Source organism: Triturus cristatus, chromosome 3_1 (assembly GCF_964204655.1).
Source record: "Triturus cristatus chromosome 3_1, aTriCri1.1, whole genome shotgun sequence".
Taxonomy (NCBI): Eukaryota; Metazoa; Chordata; class Amphibia; order Caudata; family Salamandridae; genus Triturus; species Triturus cristatus.
Genome location: NC_140583.1, coordinates 810,129,535 through 810,152,981, shown reverse-complemented (window position 1 = coordinate 810,152,981; position 23,447 = coordinate 810,129,535). Strand labels below are relative to the sequence as shown.

At 45.8% G+C, this 23,447-nt stretch overlaps 1 protein-coding gene across 1 annotated transcript in view; it reads right to left on the bottom strand.

The window, feature by feature from the left end:
* LOC146861088 (uncharacterized) overlaps positions 1-23,447 on the bottom strand; it is a 258,546-nt gene that overhangs the window by 176,653 nt on the left and 58,446 nt on the right. Inside the window, exon 2 of the mRNA XM_085645143.1 lies at positions 12,859-13,046. Within this exon, the coding sequence (XP_085501269.1) occupies positions 12,859-13,046 (188 nt within the window). The remainder of the gene's footprint in view (positions 1-12,858; positions 13,047-23,447) is intronic.

Sequence of the window (23,447 nt, the reverse complement as noted above, 5' to 3'; positions counted from 1 at the left end):
TTCTTAAACTGTACAGTGCTCTTCTGGGTCCGAGATGGTTCACACAACCCCCCTCGGTATACATTCCATTTAGTCCAGATAGCTAACGAGCTGCATTTCTTTATTCACAAAGACGCTTTCACACAAATAGCTCCCAGGATACTTTTTTTTAGAGACCTACCCGGGTACTCTCTCAGTTTAATCCAGCGAGAGTTCCAAGCTCGGTAGGTAGGTGGAGCCGATCTCTTACCGCAGGGCAATGTTGGGAGGTGCAAAAAGAACAAATGATGGACGGAATGCTAAACAATGGCGAGCACTTACCCCCAGTAAAGCGATCTGGGCCCAAATCGATCGTTTTTTTGCTCACCACGCTATTCCAGTTTAGACCCAGCCATATGCAAATCAGTCTTGACCCTGCGCCAAATGGGAACAGTCTAGCTGGAACTGCCAGGTCAGGTCTTCCCCGGACCAGAAACAAGCATTCTAGGACCAGTTTTGGGGTGTCACCCCTCATCCGTCAGGATAGCTTGACTCCGGTATCATGATGAGCACAGGACCCATGTCTGGGCATATTCATCCCACTTAGGGGAACTAATGCAAAAAAGAACAAATGATGGACGGAAAGATGAACAATGTCAAACACTCACCCCCAGTACTGAGATCTGGGCCTAAATCCATTGTTTGTTTTGCTCACCATGCCATTCCAGTTTGATATGAGTTGATACCCTGAAACCGGTCCCACCGTCCCAGGATGCTTGTTTCCAGTCCAGGGAGGACCCGGCTCGTCAGTTTGGGCTGGACTGTTCCCATGAGGTGCAGGGTCAAGACAGATATTCATATGGCTGGGTCCAAGTTGGGGTGGCAAAGTGAGCAAAATAACAATGGATTTAATTCAGATCTCTTTACTGGGGGGTTACTGTTTTATTTATTCAGCATTCCGTCCATCATTTGTTGGCGCAGCATTTTCACCCTAATTGGGATAGGTATGCCCAGAAGTGGGTCCCTTGCTCGATGTGCCAGTGGATTCAAACTAGCCTGGCTGTTTTGGGGTAATACCCCGAAACTGGTCCCAGGATGCTTGTTTCCAGTCCAGGGAGGACCCAGCTTGGCAGTTCGGGCTGGACTGTTCCATGAGGAGCAGGTTCAAGACCGATTTGCATATGGCTGGGCCCAAACTAGGGTGGCATAGTGAGAAAAAGAACAATAGATATAACCCAGATGTCTTGACTGGTGGTGAATGTTTGATTTATTCAACATTCCATCCATCATTTGTTACCGCAGCATGTTGGGAGGTGGACTCTGAAGTCATTAGGACACGTGAACCATCAGGATCCAAATTTAGTGGCATTATGGGAAGGATGTCACCGACTGACGTTGAAGGGAAGACTGGATGTAGGACGAAATAGATGACTGAATGACTGTGGGACACTACAACGGATGTCTGGAATGTTCCATGAAGTAGACCTGTTGTTTGGCACTTTCACCGAGCCTACATCTTAGATGAATCAATGAATGAGGGTATTTGTACAGCGCAACGTTCACTCCAAGGAGCATCTTGGCGCTAGCGAAACAATATCTGAAAATCTGTAGTAGGGGAAAAACCAGGTTGAGATACTAAAATCAAGGGATTAAATTAGATAAAACAGTGTCGTCTGGTATGGTAAAAGTCCAGGTTTTTAAGAGCTTCTTAAAAGTGGGTTCAATGTGTGTATGTCTAAGCTGGGTGGGCAGGGAATTCCATGCTTTAGTTCCTAACACCGCCATTATCTTGCCCCTTCTCGTTTTCAGTTTAAAAAAGGGGGGTGCTAGCAGATTCTCCGCGGATGACCGCAGGACTCGATTGGTAGTGTACGGTGTGATTCTTGATCTTAGATATCCTGGTCCTGTGGCTCTTATGGCTCTGTAAGTGATATTCAGGATTTTGAAGAGAATCCTCTTGTGAATAAGCAGCCATTGAAGCGTTCTCAGTGCTGCTACTGAAGAGGAGAATTTTGGCAATTTCAGGACCAACCTCACTGCAGCATTCTGGACAATCTGCAATTGTTTCAAGACCGTCTTTTTCGTTCCTGCGTACAGACTATTACAATAGTCCAAACAAGATAGAATTAAAGCAGCTGTAACCGTTTTCCTAGCAGGTAATGGAAGAAGATCCAAAAACTTTCTCAGAGTTGTTATCATTTGGAAGCAAGGATAGAGTGGAATCAAACTTAATCCCTAAATTGCTCACCGTATCCACTGTATTGGGAGGCGGGGCTGAATTAGAAGGCCACCACTGAATTGGGGAAAATGAGTTGAATTTTCCAAACATAATTTCTGTTTTTGAACTGTTGCATTTAAGATGATTCAGTTTCACCAAGTCCATCGCTGCTGTTAGGCAATGATGACATTTCTCTTCCGCTACTGTAGAAATGTTATTGTCAAGAGTAAAAATCAACTGTGTATCATCTGCATAAGCTATGGATTCAACATCAAATGTGGATAGCAGGGTGAGGAGTGGTGCCATATAGATATTAAAAGAGTTGGACTCAGGGATGAGCCCTGGGGTACCCCTGATGACACCCGTTTTTCTTCAAATGTATAACTACCCGTTTTATTATCTGGTGCCTGTTTACCAAAAAAGATGTGATCCATGCTAATGCCTTGTTCGTAATTCCGCTATGTGCGAGCCTATCTCTCAAAATATCATGAGAGACAGTATCGAACACGGCTGACAAGTCCAACAGAACCAGCACTGCATCCTTGCCCTGATCAAGGGCCAGTGTCAAAGTCTCGGATGTATGGAGCAGCACTGACTGTTGAATGGCCAGGTCTAAAACCCGATTGCTTGGGGTGTAATATATTGGCTTTTTGCAAGAAATCATTTATTTGTATATTTACTAATTTCTCAGTGATTTGAAGAGGTTTCACAGCTGCAATTTTCCAATTTTCAGGAACTCTCGCTAGCCTGAAGGTTGAATTAATTATCTGATTGACAGTAGGATTTATGGTATCTACCAATGTGTGTAGAACTTTTGGAGGACAGGGCTCGAACGGTGAACCTGACTTACAGGAGAGAATAGCTTGCTTAGATTGATCCAAATTGATTTTCCCAGAGTTGAATATCATTAGGTGGAGAAAAACTGTCCGTAAAAGGCCGAATTTAAAGGGAATTAACTTGTGGTCTGACCATGTTAAAGGAACTGGGGGGTCAATGGTTAGGCTAACAGTGTTGGTGCATATTCCATCAAGGGTATGTCCTGCACAGCACAGTTTGTGGACCCCTCTATCTGTTGCTTTAGTCCCAAGGTATTTGTAATTTCTATAAAAGTTTTAGTGTTAGAAGTGTCAGCTGTTTCAAGATGAAGATTAAAATCACCTAAGATAGTAAAGTTAGAGTATCTGACCACTACGGGGCTTACACTTTCCCCTAGGGTATCTAGAAAGTCAAGAGCAGATCCTGGGGGCCTATAAATCAGAGCTCCCGCAAATGTAGTGCAACTGTCTAGCTTGAAACTGAAACAGAGACTTTCCGCCTTCTTTAATTCATTAATATTGAAGGTAGAGCATTTAAGATAGTCTTTGTAAATTATGGCTATGCCTCCTCCTCTTTGCCCAGTTCTATCCAGTCTAGAAATGGTGTAGCCGGGACGAAGGGCTTGCACTACATCAGGATTTGAACATTCCGTTAACCAGGTTTCTGTGATAAAGAGGCAGTCCAGATTCTGATCTACCAGCATGTCCTGGATATGTAGTTCATTTTTTGCTAGAGATCTAGCATTTGTAAGTCCACAGCACACCTGTTTGCCATGAATCTTACGCTCAGGGGGAGCAGTACGTCCGGCCGCCATATTGCACTCATAATTGAAGTGTGTTTACATGTGCAGCAGACCAAGGGGCCTTTAATATACTCCATATGCGGGAGAGCTTGACAAGTATTAGCTGATGAATTAAGTGTCAAAAGCTCTTCCCTGGTATATGAGAGCACTGGTCCAAAGCCAGCAGTATTTCTGGCCCTGGCTTTGGACCAGAGCTCTCAAATACCAGGGAAGATACCATTACGATATGCATGATACCAAACAGAACCCAGTGTGGGCACAGTCGTATGCGTCACACGCTGTCCACAGGGATCCTCTGCAAACTTCAAATAATGCACCTTGAGTAATGCATACACGATCGCTAATTATGTCCTATACCGATGGGCCATAGACCAAATTGCAGAGAACTGGATCAACAATTTAAGAACACAGGCTAGACCGCAATGCTGCTCTCCATAACAGGCGACAGGTAAAAAGACTTGCCCCACTATTACATCTGTGTTTCTACCATCACTAACAATCATCGACAGTCCATATCTGAACAATAGGTACACTCATTAAATGATGGGAGCACTTGCTGTTCCCCTCAGACTAGACAGCCCACCCTCAGGGTCTGACTGCATATCACAGAAAGGTGTCAACGGACATGCATTATCACTTTGATACCGAATTCTATGGGATCTAGAGACTTATACAACATAAACATGTACAAACGAGTTTTGCTTTGATAACGGTTCAATTGCGAAACATGTTCATGACAGGTGAGGGGCTGAGTGGACGAGCACTCATCAGTAGGATCACTCCTAGTAGTCAGAACACTGCAGCTTTCTATTTTCATCTTACTACTTTAACCTTGGCCCATAGCTCTGATTGGGTTATGCACCCTTTCAGTTGAAAGCCTGTGTTCTAGCATTAGGAGAAAATAGATGCACTTAAATTCATGTAAAAGCAATTAAATGGTTGCTTTGACATGAATCTAAATTTAGAAAACTGCTAAAAAAATAGTTGTTTTCCTCCCGGTGGCTGATGAAGTATCTTACCTTGTTCTCTCTGTTCAGCGCCGGGACGCCTATTTAGCCAGTTGTTTGCACTTAATAAATGTAATCATTAATTGATTGACACTTCCTGGTCTGGGCCATGGCATGAAAATCATATCTGTCACTTCAGGATAAAAGCCTCATTTGCAGCCCTTTAGGAATAAGCGACTCAAGGTGTACCACCACCGGGAAAATCCCTCAGTGTTAAGCCCACCACCACAGATGTACTGCTTCCCAGCATAGGGTTGACAACCCCAGTACTTAATTTGTAAAAAAAAATGCCAGGGCTCTCATCAGGAGGCCACTGCCGCTTGGACCATAAATATAGCCTGCCATGCTTCCAATGATAGTAACAACCAGGGTCGGACTGGCCGTAGCGGACACTTGGCGTTTCCCCAGTGGGTCGCCAGGGTGGGGGCCAGTTTTGGGCCCCTGGGGCCGTTTTTGTTACCCGGGGCCGGCAATATCGGCCACCGGTAACAAAATCGTCCGAAACAGGCCCTTGCAAACAGATCGGCGCAACCCCCTGCCCACCCAGAGGGGCCAGACGAGCAGTCTGCCAGGGCGGGTTTTGGTTCCCAGTCAGGCCCTGGTAACAACACAATTACTAACCAACTACAAGTCTGACAATTCAGACTATTTCAGGCCCCAAAAAGCTATAAGAATGGCTTGGACAGCAGGTAACAATCATTTTTAATGTCTACTGAATTAATAATTGACTGTTGTTGTGGTCATCTCAGACAGCGCCATCTTGTGACTGCCACAAGCACCGGTGTTGACAATGAAGTGCCGGTGCCGAGCCCCGGAAACCACTGGCTCAAATTAAGCACTGGACAACCCCACACCACCCTGTCTGTTGGTATTATGAATGGTGGTGATGTTGTGAAACAGAATCTGAATGGAGCTTCCTGAATTGGAAGGAAGGCCTTTATGGCAAGGCATACTGTCCTTACCTCCAGCATTTTAATGTGCAGGTGCTGCTCTGACATAGACCACAGGCTCTGTGTTTTCCTGCTGCCCCAGATGGGCTCCCGAACCCAGGGGAGAGGCATTTGTGACCACAGTACCCTGCAGCTTCTGAGGGCTGAACGGACGACCCTCCAACAAGAGGGAAATGTTCCTTAACCAGTGCCAGAGTCCCCGCATTCACCACCCTGTAGTCCATGAATGGAAATAAATGGACTCTTGACCTCTGTAGGGAGTCTGCAGCAACTGTCAGCACTTTCATGAAAACATATGGAATGACTATCAAACCAAACAGCTAAGGTAGCATCTGTGGGTGGACAGGATTTATAGATAATAGGTGTGTTGGAGTTCCAGGGACACCATACCAACCAATCCCCGTTACTGAGGAATAGCCGACTTTGCTCAAAGACATTATCTTGACCTTCTCCTCCAGGTTCAGGAAGAAGAGGCAGACTATTAGTCTCCAAACCGTGTCATTCTCAGGAACCAAGCAGTAAAAGGAGTAGAATCTTGAGCCCTTTCCTATGAAGGCACCTACTCTATGGCCCATTTGTGCAACAGAGCAAGAACTTCCATCTCCAAAATCAAGGTGCTTCCCAGACAGCACATCGTGGTGGAAGGAGGGCGATCCAGGGGCAGGGAGAGGAAAGGTAGGGCAGAGCCCTAGCAGAATACCTGGATGACCGAGCGATCAATCATGATTGTCTCCCAAATGGTGGAAAAATAGGAAATCCTCCCCCACACCAGAAGATGGAGACTAAAAGGAGTGGAGGGCAGTCAGAGTGTTTTGAGGCAGCAGAATCAGTGGTGGTGGCTCCTCCTCTAAGGCGGAGGAGCGTTGCACCCCTAGCATCGCCCCACTGCCCATTGAGCAGTAAAAAAAGGAAAAAATAAAATGATAATAATAACACATTGTTATTATCATTTTTCCCCGTACTTGCTCATTTCTCAGTGTGGGGCTGGGCTCTGCAGAGCAGGGGGAGGAGTAGTGAGCACTTAAGTGCGCATGACGGTTTGACAGGCCATCTTCAGACGGCCAAACAGTCATGCGCATTTTGCATGTTCTCCACTGGGCTGTAGAGAACATGCACAGATTCATAGACCCTCTCTGAGCGCTGAACCACGGCGCTCAGACCAATCACGATGCTGCTGTCATGGTGACAGCAGCGTCATGATTGGCTTAGAGGAAGTATGCGTGCTTGCTGCTTCCCTTACGGGAATCAGAAGAGACCAGGAGAGGCGGAGGCACGGCAACCGCACCCAGGTAAGTTAATTTTTTTAATGATTCCTTCCCCCAACCCTGTTCAGTTGCAGCAGCCACTGCGAATCAGCAGTAGACAGCGTTGACCGGATCTGCTGCTGTTGTTTGTTATGGAGCCCCCCTAGATCCACCCTTGCCACAAAATAAAGGGTATAATTCATGGGGCATCTTGATTGACTGTGATGGTTGTCTCTTCTAGGATTATTGTGCCCTGTACTAACCTCAAAACTTCCTGTACTGTAGTTGGAAATGTCACACAGGAAGGCAAGGCCCAGTGAGCGAGCCGTAGCTCTCCTGTTCTTAAAGCATTCCAGGAAGGAATTGGCCTTCTCGCTAAAGAACCATTTACCATCAAAGGGTATGTCCAAAATGTGGACATCTCAAGAGAAATCTGAGGACCACATCCAATTATGACATGGAAGGGTGGCAGCTGTGCCCATGGATCGAGGTACATTGTCTGCAGAATCTAAGTTACACTACAGGATTGCTTAGAAGTGACCAAACCATTGTTGAGCAGATGAAAAAATGCAATTTTTATGATAATAGTTTTGCTAGCTTCCACAGGACGTGGTCATAGTGGTCTAGAAGGCAACTGGAGTTTGTTGTGCATAGAGAAAGACTGTCAGAAGCAGACAGTATAGTAGCAAAGACGTTTTGACCCACAAAGTCCAGTCTTTTAGACTCTCGATCTGGATGGGCCGCAGGGGAATGGTATTTGAGTTCAGCTTTGTGGAAGAAACTCGTATCACCACATTTTTCAGTCAGGGGGTGTGACGACAAGAACTTCAACTCACAAGTGGTAGGTTTATACATCTAGCTTTTTGTCTATAAACTGCTCAGCCCAAGCAGGTTTTTTACCAAGCAGCCAGACAAGCTCCAACACCTCCTCATTGAAAGGTTTCAGAGGCTCCAAAACTGTAAAAGAGAGCTGCAAGACCTCCATCAAAATGTTTTGCCTCTGCAAACGATTTTTCCCCTTCTTAAGGCAAAGTCCGCTCCAATGACTATGCTGCTTTTCATACCAACTTAGTGAACAAAGAAGCTTCCTCTCAATGAGGGCCAGAATAGGGAAGGGATATCTCCCTTCTGGGGGGGTATTCAACCCACTTAAATTTGTACATCAAGGGATAGGCCTGTATCAGTCTTTTAAAAGGGGAGGCCGTTATCATGGTTTTTCTATACGGACAAATATCTGGGGACCTGGACAGAGACTGCGCCAAGAGCTCACCATCAAAACAGGCTTTATCTTTCTCGTTTAACAGTCAAAACATGTCAGCTTCGAGGGCAGTACCATAGGTGGCTCCAATGGCAGCAAGATGCCTGTGCTGTATGCAGGACCACACACACTGAGGACATCAACCTAGAAGGCATTGACTTTAGAGCTACTGCAGCTGAGGAGCTGGGAGGCATCAAAGGTGAAACCACCGCAGTCGCTAAACTACAGGTTCGGGTCCATCCTTTGGAGATGGCCCAAAGGGTACCCGAGATATCCCAAAGAGACCCAGCAAAGGTAGCCTGAAGGCATCGAAATTTGTATTGTCGCCCGACAGACCCAACAGAAATGGAAAATACAGCTTCATCTTATTCAATGTCATATTTGGCTATGATGATGTGGAAGCGCCCTTCATCAGGGAACTTCACTGAGACTCTGAACTGTGCCGGGAGCTGGCCTGTTTTCTCAAGGATGAAGAGAATTTCTCTTTCCTATGGAGCTTTTTGTAGGAAGATCTTTTGCGATCCCTCTCCAGGGACTTCTCTGATAGCGGACTTTGCCATTTCCCTTGGAGACTCGCCCAAAAATAGCTTGGCCTTCCATTCATTGATGGCCTCTGGGTGCATTAGAGAACAGGAGTTGCAGGTCAAGGGGTCGTGATCGGCTACAAGGCATCCCATATAGATGTCATGATGCCAAGGACATCTTGCGGCATCTGCAAAAGGCTTTCAACCCTTAGGACCTAGCTGCTGTAGAAAAAGTGAGCAATTACATTAGCAGAGGATGGAGAAGCGCTCCAAATCCACAACGATAAGGGCCAGAAAAACAGGAACCAATGCATGCACTCAGTTGTTGCCTTATGTAGTCTGACATTGTCACATCCTGTTCGGTAGAGTTGTGGCTGAAGCCACCTGGCACCACCTGGTTGAGCTGAAAAGCTTTTGTTGGGAAAAAACGTTTTGAGATCCAGTTTGGCACTTGCAAGATTATCATAAAGCGAGGAAATCTGTGTCCATCAAAAAAATTCACCTGCCTGATTTCCCATCACCTGCATCGCAGGCACCTACAGACTTTAGCGTTTAGTGCAACCTATAGGGACTATCAACCATCCAACAAAATTTAAACTCCCAACCTATGAGGACTGCAAGAACTCTGCATTTACTGGGGCCAAGCGAAGAATAACTTCAGGCTTCATGGACAATTTAAGTCCAACAATGGTTTTAATTTGATGAACGATTTCACCTGAAAATTTTGCCAACTTCGAGCATTGAATCCCTGAATACAAGTACATTCCATGCCAACTGCACCCTCTCAAACCAGCCCAGATTCACATTACATGAAAAGCGAATTATTTGGTGGCACCATACAGCATTTAAAGAGCAATTTCTAGGCTTGTGCCCCAGTTTCAATGCATGGACATCATTTTCCAGCTGACACACGTTTGCCATCCAATTGTTTGCCCAGATATTTGTGGCATTTTTTAATACAGTTTGGTAGCCCCAGCCTTTCTACCAACATGCCTCACATCCCGTTGCACATAGAGCAATCAGACCTGTAGAGTAGTGGGTAATTACTACCATGGGTTTTACAGAACTCATAAGACCTCTGACAGCACTCCAGCCAAACAAAATCCATTAGCCAATGGCGACATTAAAAATACTGCTCCAGTTCCCCCACATTAAAGCCATTCTTATATTTAAGAAAGGTTTTGATTTGCATCCTTGTCTCTCCACCACTGAAATTTTAGTAGCTTTTAAGCCGCGATCTAGAGGGGTTTAACACGTACAACAAGAGGAGCAGGGTACCGGAAATCGAGTTCAGTGTCCTCCCAATGAAATGGCATTCCACACTTCAAATGTGCACCTACTGGACAGACAGTCGTAAGTCACAATTGGTGTATGTGAGACAGAGCCCTCAACCATTCATATATCATAAAATGTTTTTGCACTGGCTTTGCTTCACAATTGATGTTTTGTCAATTTGTTTTTCTTCAGATCAACATTAAAAATGTTGTCACTCATAGTTAACGTTTGGGATGAATTGAAGAGAGTTCTATGGCTAGTCTGCACTGTGACCTAATCAATGTGCATTCTGTCGGAATCTTGCACCAATATTGGCTGGTGGAAAAGGGCAAATAAACATCCACCTTGATTTACTCTGATGACATTCTACAGTATCTACTGTTGGCTAATGGGATGAGAATTTCATAATGTCAAAATAGTTCTTCAGCATGCAGTCATCTGTCTTTGAAAGACTAGAAGGCGGAAAGAGTCTACAAACAGTACACTGAAATGTTGTTGACTCCGCAGTCATGAAGAAAGAGATATTGAATTTCCAGAGAGTGCAAAATTAAGTAGCCAGGCTCTGTTACAGCTTCCAAGAAGGCATCAACATCACACCAGCCTTCAAAGAACTGCTTTGGCTGCTGCTGGCAGAGGCAATGAGGTTCAAGATTATCTCTACCGTCTTCAAAGTCTGTTTGAGCACTGCTTCAGCCATTTTTCTCGAATTATGACCCAATCTCAGTCTGAGAGCTAGAAATACAAATCTTCTCCGTTGAGCCAGATTAAACCGACGTCCTATGGTGAGACGAGTACCCCCTGCAATGCTCTGTGCCTAAATCTGAAGGGCTCACTCAAACTGAGAATGTAATTTTTTTTAAACTTGAAAACAAGGATATTCAAAGAAGCATTCCCAATCCATCTTTGAAACTATTGCACACCCAATGAACGGACAGGACCCCACTCTGTGCAGTTTGACTTCCACTGGAGATTGAAGCTGAAACTTGTGCCATATTGACCCTCCACAACTGCAGGCGCTGTTTCAACTAGGGTGGGGACAAGTAATCACCATGAAGTGTCACTGACTGTTCAAACAGTCATTGGTGCTATGCAGAAGCAATCAGTCACACACCACCGCTTAACAAAACAACAACAAAAATCGGTGAGTTTAAGGCGTGTTGTATGAATTCGTTTAACAAATCCTATTGTAGATTTTGTGCATATACATTTATCTTGTTTCTGGGTGTCTTCTGGGTCTTTAATTAGTGCAATACTCTGAATGACGACTGGGACCACTACTAAATCTTTCATCTGCTCTATCCCAAGACACAGACAGACTACCATGCCCCCTCGTGGCCAGAGCTTTGCAACAGATTACTTTCTTTACTTTCTTTACTTTCATTCTATGCCCACCCCCCAGAACGATTTGCAGTCTGCCAGACATTTTGATGTGCCCCTCTCGTTAAACAGAAATTCTCTGCTTCTGTTTATTGCCCTGGTCACTAAAAATAAGGAAGACTTCAGAAAATAGATGCGGCCAGGAAGCTTCAAGGAGCCTTTTCAGAAGCACTTCGTGGCACCTTACAAATTGTAAACAGGAGCTGTTTAAAGGTACTAGTGAGGTGCCAGGGTTTATTTAAACGAGTATTTTATTTATGGAGCTGCAGCACTGAAGAGTCCTTCCCAACACGGGTTTAGGAAGACATTTCTCTTTAGGCTTTTCATTAGAAAGAAATGCTAACCTCTACAATAAAGCGCCTTGAACGAGCAGAGAAGGAGTTTTAAGCCAGCAGAGGTCTGCCATGAAGACCTTACATTAGTGGAACTGAATTAATAGCCAGTCCACTAAGTAAGGGTAGAGTTCCATAGCATTTTTTAATTAGCAAGTTCTGATTGTTAAAACTTTACTACTTGGATGGGGGTGGTGCGGATAAGAAGGCGAGTGACAGCCATCTTGATGTGAATGCCACTGTGTTGGACGGTCTGCCCATATTTTTAATACTGTGTTTACAACCAGCATATTTTGCTAAAGTGATAAAGCTAGGATTATACATCAAGTCCTCTAGTACCATGGATAAAACCAATCCAGTGGACTGCGTCCTGTGGTGGGAGTGGAGTTGAGGGGTCTGCATTCCTGTGAAGTGCCTATTGTATTGAGTCTCCTGTTAAGGTGTCTTAATAGTGCTCACAGACTTAAATAAGCCTGTTTTTAAGCACTTCCAATATTTAAAGATATGAAAATAAAGTCAGTACGAGACTGTAATGGTTTTTTCTGAGTCCTGGGGCAGTAGCCAGCTAGTGGGCAGCATCCTTGGTGTAAAAAAATATTTACCATTCGTGTCCCAATACTATTTAATTCCAATTGAATAATCAATGTACTCCCTTTGCACACTTGACCTTTCAAGGCAGGTAAAAGCAAGCGTTCAATGCTAATGCAGGGAGACAGAAAAGGGACAACAACTGTCATCACCCTTGATAAACTCAATGTCAGTGAGATCTATAGCTCTTAAAGAGATTAGTAGCCTAACTGAGATGAGGGTGGTATGGAAGGAAACCCCAAAAGGTGCTCCAGGCTAACAGCCCCCATGAACACAATTTTTTTCACACTCTTAATACCTACTGACAGCAACGTGGTCCTCTGCCACAACCCAGACCCTACAATTTGACCCCTGAGAAAATGTTGTGATTATCTTCATGGGTGTTTGTAAAACTTACTTTGAGTGTAATTTCAGTGCTATGGTTTTTCACTGGTGTCTATAACGGATGAATGGATTAATTCACACGTGAGCATGGACAAGGCCAGATGAGTGATATAACGGCCACTTACCTAGAAAGAATCCTTTCACCTTCAGGTATCCCACAATGAGACGTAGGATGGACAGCTTGTCGAGCCTTGCCCGCACATCTTCAGGGAAGGGCAGAAGGCTGGTAAGCTTATTCAGCTCCTGGTTCAGGCGGTCCCTGTGCCGCTTTGAGGGGTTTGACTTGATGCTCTCTGGAGGCGGCGGCTTCGGGCTGGTGTATCCGCACATGGAAGAGGCAAGAAAATGAAAAATACAAGTTTTAGAAGCAGAACCCATGTGTGAAAGACACTGCCATATGTCATTGGCATGGAAAGAGGCACAAGGAGTCCTGTCCTCCTTGAAAGATCAAACTGCCCTATGTTGCATACAATACACCATTTCATTTTGAAACAAGCATTGGAAATGCAATACGTCTTGCATTGAGTTAGAGCTATTGGCATTCTAAATGGCAATGTATTTTACCTACAAAGGAAAGAGACATGGAGCAGTAGAGAGACACTGAGGTAAGGGGCTTATGCCTGGAATGCAAGAGAGAGGAGTAGAGAAGATAGAGGGGAGTATGAAGAAAGACAGGGGTAGGGAAAAAGACATGGGTAGGTAGAAAGTATGAGGTAAGGAGAAAGAGACAGGAATTTCTTTCTAAAAATAGAACTATTGGCTGTGGAACATGAGAGATGCAGTGAGCGAGAGCTTGAGGGTATGGATCAAGGAACAGGAACAGGTACGAGGAGCATAAGACAGGGAAGAAGACAGGGAAGAAGACCAGAGTGACACACAAATACAGTGTAATGAGTGCCCAAGACATAATCGTATGTCTAGACTCAGCCACTGAGCCATATTGGCCGAGGCTTCCTTACCCAATCCGGCTGGTTATGGGGGAGGGGGTGGTCATGAGAGGGGAAAGAAGATAACAGTGCAGCACTGTGAGCCAGAGATAGGTGCAGCCGATCTGCGAGAGAGAGAGCAGCACCGAGGCGGCGGCAGGCAATTTATTTTATAGGTGCAGACACATGCATGGAATAGTTGGAGTACCAGAATACAAAACAAGCATTTGCAATGCAATAGGTCTCGCTTTCTCGCGCGTTTGAGCTATTGACATTGCAAATAACAATGCCTTTTATTTTTATTTTCGTTTTAAAAACATAAATAGTAGGCATTGTCATTTACAATGCCAATAGCTTAAACTTGCGTAAATGCGAGACCTATTGCATTGCAAATGCTTGCCCTGGCAGACTAGTAACCCACAGCATCATCAGCAGTCTCCCAGCTCTCAGAGACTAATAGTCTTTTACCAACAGCAGGATCACAGCCCTCACAGAGTACCACTCGCACACAACCAGCAACATCCTCCCAACCCTCGCGGATTGCCACTCACACACAGCCAACAACATCTTCCCACTCCTCACGGATAACCAGTTGCACACAACCAACCACATTCTCCCACCCCTTCCGGATTACCACTTGCACACAATAAACAACATCCTCCCACCCCTGCAGATTACCACTCGCACACAACCAACATCCTCCCACCACTCACGGATTACCACTCACACACATCCTCCCACCCCCTCACGGATTTCAGGATTTAACAACCTGTTTACAGCCCTGCCAAATTTCGGGGCCAATGGCGACTGCTCTAGTCCAGATTTTTTATTCTTTTATTTTGAGTCTTGTTTATCCCATTATAAAAGCCAGGACTACAATTCCCAGAATTTCAAGGAAAAAAAACTGTTCTGGAGCAGCTTATCAGGTATAATTTGGTAGATTTGGCGGCTGGGTGTTTATTTTATTAGAATGCTGAGGGAAAACCTGGCCTTGGAGAGCTACTCACTGCTACTCACCCACAGTCCTGGGAACCCTGATAGGTCTGGGCTTATAACAGAAATAAAATACAATACTTCGACTTGTTGCAAAAACAAGCGCTCTGGAGCGGATTTCCTTTTCTGTGGCAGTTTTATACGCCTACATGTATTTCTATGGCGCATAGCCTTCGCCATGCGCTGAAAACCCATGTGCAATGATTTCCAGTTCACCTTATGGTTCACCGTGTGAAACTCGCTATTTACATGCCGGCCGTGTGATGAGCGCCTAAACCGCATGCAGGGGTGGCATTGTGTGAGATGACAGGTCTGTGAAGGAGCGGTTTATGTAGGTATCTGGAGGGCGTTCTGGAAACGTTTCTCGAACTAATCAATGACAGCTGAACATACAGACCAGCAAAACAATTACCACCCAGATATGAAAGTGCGCACCACCACGCCGACTGCATAAAAGTAATTTCCCTACAGCACCTTGCAGCGGGGAATTCCTTTTTCAAGGAGTACATTTGGCGTTAACAATATGGCTACATCATAAGGACGCCTCGTTGCCAGTTTAAGGCCTTTGGTCGCTACTTTCTGAAGCCCGTCCCCGTTCATTCAAGATTTTTACATAGAGACGGGTTTCTCCATATCGGATGGCTGTGGATATACATGTAACGAACTCGAGACAAGTGTGAATCTCGATAAGTTAATATAATCAGTTCTGTGCTTGAATGCAATCAATTGTCACACTTAAAACAATGATTTGTAAAAGTAAAGTTCAGGGGTGGAAAAGCTGTGTCAGTGTGAAAACAGGCGCGCGGTGGGAGCGTGTGAGGCAGAGAGAAGACGCCATGCGCGTGCACATCGCCTGTCCGTGCACGCACATGGTTTGTCTCCCTTCGCGCACCAAACCGACAACAATAGTCTCGCCAAGGCGAAGCAGAGCGCAAACACTGCGTTTGCTAGGCGAGACCTAAAAAAACAACAGGTTGGTTTCTCTTTTCACCATGCTAGTGTAGCTCAAACAGCCCTGCTTTTGTTTGCTTTCTGGTACTGGTAGGTCTGCATTTGGCAAGTGTAGAATATATTGTTCCTTCAAACATTCACCAGCGCAGTGCTGTACAAACACGGCAGTGGGATCATGCAGGAGACTGGGCTTTAACAAGAGAAGGAGCATTTTATAGGGCTTGGGGGAGGTGTGTTTTCTTCCCTCTGTATTTCCTTCTATCTCCTATTTTTCTTTTCCCAGTTTCTGTCTTTTTCATCCGTGTACTATTCCAGGGCTCCTGGCAATCAGTGTTCACACACAGTAGCAAAATGGCCTGATTCTGGCAGTCAGGTCCCTCACAGATACACTACAACTAAGAAACTCTGTCTTGGAGCTCCTGGCTATGGGAGTCAGAACTCGTGCTCAGCCATCACAAATTATACATAATAAAGCGCTATAATGCCACATTAAAGGCAGAATGTGTACTATGTAAATACTTCGAACATAACATATCCTAATAACCGTATTGTGCTTGGAACAAAAAATATCAGAAGCCGACACTGTGTTTGAATTGTTTATTCCTTCCTGCTATTGGCAGGGCAATCCTGTCAATAATACAAGCAAGACAGATCCCCAAGTGCGTGTGTGAGTCTATATATATATATATATATATATATATATATATATATATATATATATATATATATATATATATATATATATATATATATATATATATATATGTGTGTGTGTCTATATATCTATATGTATATCGACACACGCACACACATATATATACATACACACATATATATACACACACACATAAATATATATACATACACACACATATATATATAAATATATTCATTCATATATATATATGTGTGTGTGTGTGTGTGTGTGTCACAGGCCATGACTGCGTCACTCACATTAAACAAGCAGAAAGTGATTGTCTGCAGCCCTAGCTTGCCCCAGGACAACGCGTCACTCGCTGCCCTTTGCCGCAAGGATACAAAGAGATCGTTTCCCAGAGTGCACGCGCCAAAGCTTCACTGACATAATTTCCAATTAGTCCTATTTGATGGCATATATGACCTGAGCTGAAATCTATAAGCAATCAGCAGGGGTGGACGGTGAGCGATAGATGGCCGCCCTCACTCCCCCAATGTGAGTGCATCTGGCTGGAGACCCTGTAGTTTGTTATCGTGCTCAGAACAGACAGCACCGTTCAAGCACGACAGACTTTCTTATAGTGTAGAAACCCCCTTAAATGAGACCATGGCACACGCCTAAACATTAACCTGGCACCATGCCGTATTCGATTATATATAACACCGCTTCACTATCTTCCCCAAACCTTGAATTTCCCTTTTTCCCGCCACGTCCTGCATGTGAGTACCCTCCAACTACAATGGAACCCTAACCCCCCCCCCCCCCCCTTTACACCCGGTTGTCAGTCGTCTTTCCTTAATCCTCAACTTTCGGAGCCTGGAGCCTCAAGCCTCAAAACTGCCCTCCCACGGACCGGACTCACCCGTTCAGGCACCTAGCCAACCTATCAAGCCCCCACCCCCAGGGGGTCCAGGGTCTAGCGCCACCTCTACCCACAACTTTCTCCCGAAAGAATGGTGCACAGGGGAAGACAAGAAACAGTAAGCACTTCCTGGCACCTACTCGAACGAAGCCCCTCTAACCCCACCTCTCGCTCCGGTAAGTGCTCGCTTCGGACCCCCCACCAACCGTCCGAAGAGCCCAGGGAGAACGCGACGAGCCTCCCACACCTCCGCCCCCCCCCCCCTCTCCCCCAACACACACACAAGGGGGGATTTCGGGGAACCTGCGGGATTCACTGAACATGGCCTCTTGTCAGCGCAGGGAGGCACCGGCCGGAAGCGCTCCCTTGTCACCAGCAACCCCTTGTCGCCTTACCCCGCTGGACGAAGGAGTGCTAGACCGCCCCGTTCAACACGCACACCGACGAGGGTGGGTCTGGGGCACCTGAAAGCATTTTGCCCCTCTAATAACCTCCCTGTCCCATCACTGCTTACAGACGGGCCCTCCAGCTGCTCCATGACGTCGGTCCCCCTACCTTTCATAACAGTCTAGCACTCCAACCGACCACTGGGCACCTCAGGCCTTCAGTGCGCACTAACGCCCCCAATAACCGCCTGCCATCACCACAAGTCACAGAGGGCCTTCACTTTCAGTGGCATCGCTCCCCGCCCCCACCCCCCTAATAAAGGCCTTCTACCATCAGGGCACTGCATTGACCGCCTGCCCTGGCTTCAGCGACGCCCCCCCCTCACAATAACTGCCTGTCACCACAGGGCCGGAAACCGAGGTGAAGGGAGTGTCACCCGACAAGAATTACCGGTCCTGTGAGTGTTTGCAAAACACGAGCAGTGCGCACTAGTGCGCTCTATACCCAAGACCCCAACGGGTTTTGCATGCGGATTACATTTAGTTCCTCCTCACCTTTCCCCCAGACACCAGTACCCCATACTCCTAAAACCCACAAAAACAACGACTACGGTCTCTGGGGACATGAGCTTGTCAGCAAAGCTTGCTGCAGGTAACCAAGTGGAATCTTTAGGTCACAAGATGAAATTCTGACAGGGTAGTGTTTGCCTTCCATCATTCTGGTGCGATGAAAAGCCTATCACCGACTTTGCTGTTAGTACCCTGGAAGGATAAGAGTTTGGGTGGCTACAGCCAGCAGCTGCATGGGAGTTGTGGCGCGAGGCCTCATTCAGAGACCAGCATGAAAACTATTCAGGTGCAAAACCTGCAGCCACCAGCATAAGCGGTGCTCAGACGTGCTGGCGAAACCGGAGGCACCAGACACCAGAACGAGGAAACGAGACAGAGAGGCTGGAACTGCGATGGGAAGCTCAGCATCCCTCGAGGCCACCCCCCACGTGTTTATAGGACTTTGACGCCAGTAGCCTGGTTCCTTTAGGCCATTGCCAATCAGAAGAGGAGTCCCTGGGAGCATGAAAGCAAGAGCTTTTCGGGGAAAGAAGAAAGGAGGGAATGGGCATCTAGCAAAGGCATTCACACGACGTCTCCCTGTGCGGCTGGGCTCCCCCGGGGCAAGCCCTGACAAGTGTGCACCCACCGCTCTGGGAGGCAGGTATGCCAGCGTCTGTGAGCAAAGCTACCATCTTTGCTGCTTTCAACAGCCGCTATCAAGTAACTTCTCGCTGACAGGAGAGTTCCCAACCAGGCCCTGAACTAAACGCAGACAGAACCCACTCAGACGCTGACTTCCAGGCATGCCCGCCCCAGAGATCCCGCTCCAACTGTATTCGAGGCATTGAGATGAAATGACAAACACTGAGCTGCAACTCCATCTCTAATTGAAATACGCACATACAAATCCATTTCAATCAATCAATCAAGGATTTATAAAGCGCAGCATATCACCCGCAAGGTTTCAAGGTGCTGCAGTTCCTTTCTGCTTCGTGGTGATGTGTTCATTTGGACAGCCAGGTCTTGAGTCCTTTCCTGAGACCATTCCTGAATTCCCGGAGCAATGGGCGGCCCTGAGATGCAGGGCAAGGTCCTTCCGCGGCGGATCCGGGAGGTGTCTGTGAGGAAGAGGGAGGCAGATCATAGGTGTCTGGTTGCTTGGTGGAAGATCATCCGTTTGTTGATGTATGCTGGTCCTTCGCTGTGCAGGGCTTCGTATGCGTGGGCCAACATTTAGAACTGGCATCTCTTCTGGATCGGGAGCCAGTGCAGCTTCGTGAGGTGGGGTGTGATGTGGGTCACTGGGGAGATCGAGGGTGAGTCTTACCGCTGAGTTTTGTCTGTAGTCCGTAGCATTTATAACCAGTACACTGATATTACTCCATGTGTAAACGATACACTGAGAAAATACTTCATTTAGAGCCAATAAGCTGAGGTACAACTCCTTCATCGTCAAACCACGGAGATCCTACTATATCTATATCTATACCTACAGATACAATTTCACCTCCCACCAAAACACTGAGGTACAACTCGATATGTGACCAGATTACTGTCATACATCTTTGTCTGCTTTCAATACACTGAGCTCCATCTCATCTGTAACCAAAGCAATGAGATCCAGCACCATCTGTGTCACACCCCTTTCAGGAGGGGGCAAAAGACAAGCAGGGGCTACCGGGTCTCAGTCACAGGGGCTGGGTTTGTTTTCATCTGATGTCCCTAAGTCCGTCTCACTGTGGCTCTGCAATCTCGGCAAAGTATAACCCTTGCTGCACTTGACACTAGTCGTGGTGATGGCGAGCGGTCACAGGCTTTACAGGGATATTAGTAAGGGGGTGCAACAAGCTCAGCACACAGCAATCACCCAACAGAGCAATGATTGAATGTCCAACCCAGTGCTTGCCCTTACAATAAAACATTTTTTTCATGCACTTTAAAAATAATACTGCACACTAAAAGATGCAGGTACTGTGTCTCTGGCACAGGGCCACTGTACCTCGGGCAAGGGTACCCCGATGGTCTCCTTTCCACCCCCTTCTATGGCTTAGGGTTGTCTGTGGTCGGTCTCAAGCACAGGTGTAGTATTACCCACTCTGAGGTAGAATAGTGCGTTCAGTCTTAGTCTTTAGTATTTCTAACCTATCCAAGTCCTCATGACAGGCCCAAAGTTTGGGCTGGAGCACCCGTCAGACCTTGTCTATCTCCCTCCTGTATGGAAGATGTGTCAGTGCAGATCTGTTGGCAACCAACTTCTGTCCTAGGAGCAGATGTGGGGGCTGCTTCTTGAAGGCGGTAGCAGTCATGGTCAGGATCAGTGGGGGTCTTCCGAGACGAAAAGCCCTCTTCCGGCAATTGCTTGGGGTAGCGTTCCAACCTATCGTTCTTTTGCCCACCATGACATTGCCGGTTGGATCCAGCAATACACACATAAGTCTTGACCCTGCTGCAATAGGAACAGTCCAGCACACACTGCCAGGGCAGTTCCTCCATGAACTGGAACACAAGCAACTTAAGACCGGTTTCGCCCTCAAGGGGCTTGTCAGTCAGCATACTTTGAAGCTGGTGGGCTTCGGTAAAGTCATTCGGTATGTTTGGAGTCAGGTCTTTAAGTTTCACTTTGTTCGTCTGCGTGTGAAGTGAGTACGGAAATCTGTGAGTGGAGACTATGTTCACACACAGTAGATTGGTACATTGCACACATTTTTTTTCATATGAGTGTGAAAATATTGTATATACAATCTCGTTTGATATCCACCTCTGTACAATGTTTATGTGTCATTTACAGATTGTCCCCTGAAGAAGCATTGGGCATGAAGATAAACGTCCTAATAAACTGCTTTGTATTTTGTATATTTTAGAGTTTGCTAGGAGATTGATGTTCTCTCAAATGTGACTCCCAACACATGAAATGTTTCTCAATTTCATGAATGTATAAAATACATTTGACAAGAGAATTGCAGAAGGATTATTATTTGTAGTAAGACATTTACAGCGTGTAATATACTTCATTGTGCACACTTAGTTCAAGTTTTTTTACTTGAGTACATTGTTCTACTTACACCACGTATGTGAGACAGCATACAATTTAGTGTAGCACACTTTTTGATTATATTTTAGATTCAGAACATGGATTACAGGGAGTGCACTACACATTCCTCTTGCGTTACAATGAGCACAGGACCCATGTCTGAGAATACCCTTGCCACTTATGACACTACATCAAACACACAAAATGTGATGGAAGGAATGCTTGCAATTTGTCAAAACACTGGCAATCACTTGGAATAGCATTCCAACACATCGTTCTTTACCCATCATGCCACCTCAATCTGGACCTAGCCATATACAAATCAGCCTTGACCCTGTTCCATTAGGAACAGTACAGCCCGAACTGCCAAGCGAGGTCCTCCCTGAACCGGAACACAAAAAAACGAAGTTTGGTTTTGCCCTGATTGGGGCTTGTCAATCAGTGTAGCTTGGTTTCAATTTTGCAATGAGAACAGGACCCACATCTGGGTATACCCTTTGCATTTAGGGCGTCGCACTGAAGTAAACACAAAAGTGATGAGTTGGATGCTTGAATGAATTAAAGGCACTTCAGGACAGGGAGACAGCTCTTTCAGATCAGACTCCAGGCAATGTCTCACCTCTGGGAAGCTGGCTGATAGCGGGCACCAGCTCTGGTTGCACAGCGGTTCTCTAGGTACTCTGCACAGCACCTCCTTGGTCAAAGAGAACTTGGAACTTGAATAACATGTGCCTCAGCAGCTCTCACTTTTATGCAAATAAAGCAGACAGGGGTTGTGGATTTTCTGTCTGCACTTTCAGAACCAGTTTCATTTGGTTCTCTTTTCCTGTGTCCTTGCCAGGATGATGTCCAGACTCACACTTTTTGTAGGCATATGCTCCTCACAGCAGGGTAATTTCCAGAATGTAGGTCCCTTTCCTTCAGTTTCGGGAATGTCAGAAACACACCTCTGCTGTCAAGGACAGTAATTTCACTTCCATCTTGTGCACATGAACAGGTCTGGGGCTTCCCAAAAGAAATCTACAGACTTCTTTAACTTTGGGTCAATCAGAGAAGCGCTATGTATCACGCAGACTACACACTTACATGCAGGCACATACATACTGGGATGTTAGCACTTTTGGCTCCAAAATCCAAGATATCAGCTACTCACTGCTCAACACTCAGGGCAGAGGACAGAACAGTATACATGCAGGAGGCATTTCTGTCCCAACAATCAGTAACTGAAGTATCAAGCTTCAGGCCATCTGCAAATGAAGCACTGAAATATGTCTCCATCTATAAACCTCTCCAGTGAATAGCTTAGTGTCAGAAGAATTTTGCTACAAATTTGCACACTACTTTCGTAGCTTTTCATTAGGTTTAGTGCACAGAGGGTGGATGCATACTAAGGCAATTTAATAGAAGATGGTATGAATTGTCCTTTGCTCTCACGATCGCGCCCCTTCACGTTCCTTGCAGGGAGGCCCCCTCAATTTTCGTTACGCCAGTGTTCTTTACTGTGCTACTAGAAGAACCCCTGGCCAGTTGTAAGCTTAACATAAACTTATAAAATGCCATAAATGTATTTAGTATGATCGAAAAGACGATCCAAGGCATGATGAGTATAGTTACACTTATGCAAAAGTTGAAAAGTGATGCAACATGTTCAACTTTAGTGAAGTTCTGGATCACTGGTCATCGAAGCCTACTTACCCTGCCCAATTCCCCAATTTCTCAATTCAAAATGCATCTGTAGCTTAAAACTTAAATAATCCTAAAATTAGATATCTTTCCGAAATTTGTGTGCGATAGGCATACCTCTGGAGGTGAATGGGGTCACTGGCAGAATGTTCCAAGAGAACTATTCTCTTTAAGTGGGCCTGGCGACCATTACCAGCACAGGTGCAACAGCCACTGTACACCGTTGAACTAAGAACCAGAAAGGCTGTCTAGTTCCCTTTTTGAATTCCAGTTGCACCCATATTTCTGGGTTGAGAACAGGGTTCACATTTGGGTGGAGGACTATCAGTGCCTAATTTGTAAAAAAAACTCACCCCCAAGGCCCTTCTTGGGAGGCCCCTGCAGATTGCACACCCTATTGCCTATTGTGGTAGATATTTTTCATTTTTAACGTATGTTGAATTATTTAACACTGTTTGATTAGCTCAAACATTTGATAGACAGTGCTACCATGTGGTAGACTCCCAGAGCCGGTGTTAAGAATAAAGTGCCGGTGCCAAGCACCAGAAACCACCAGTTCAAATTAAGCACTGACTGGACTATTGGTTTCTGACCACGTTCGTTGCAACACAGGCTCAGACTGGACAGGTGGGG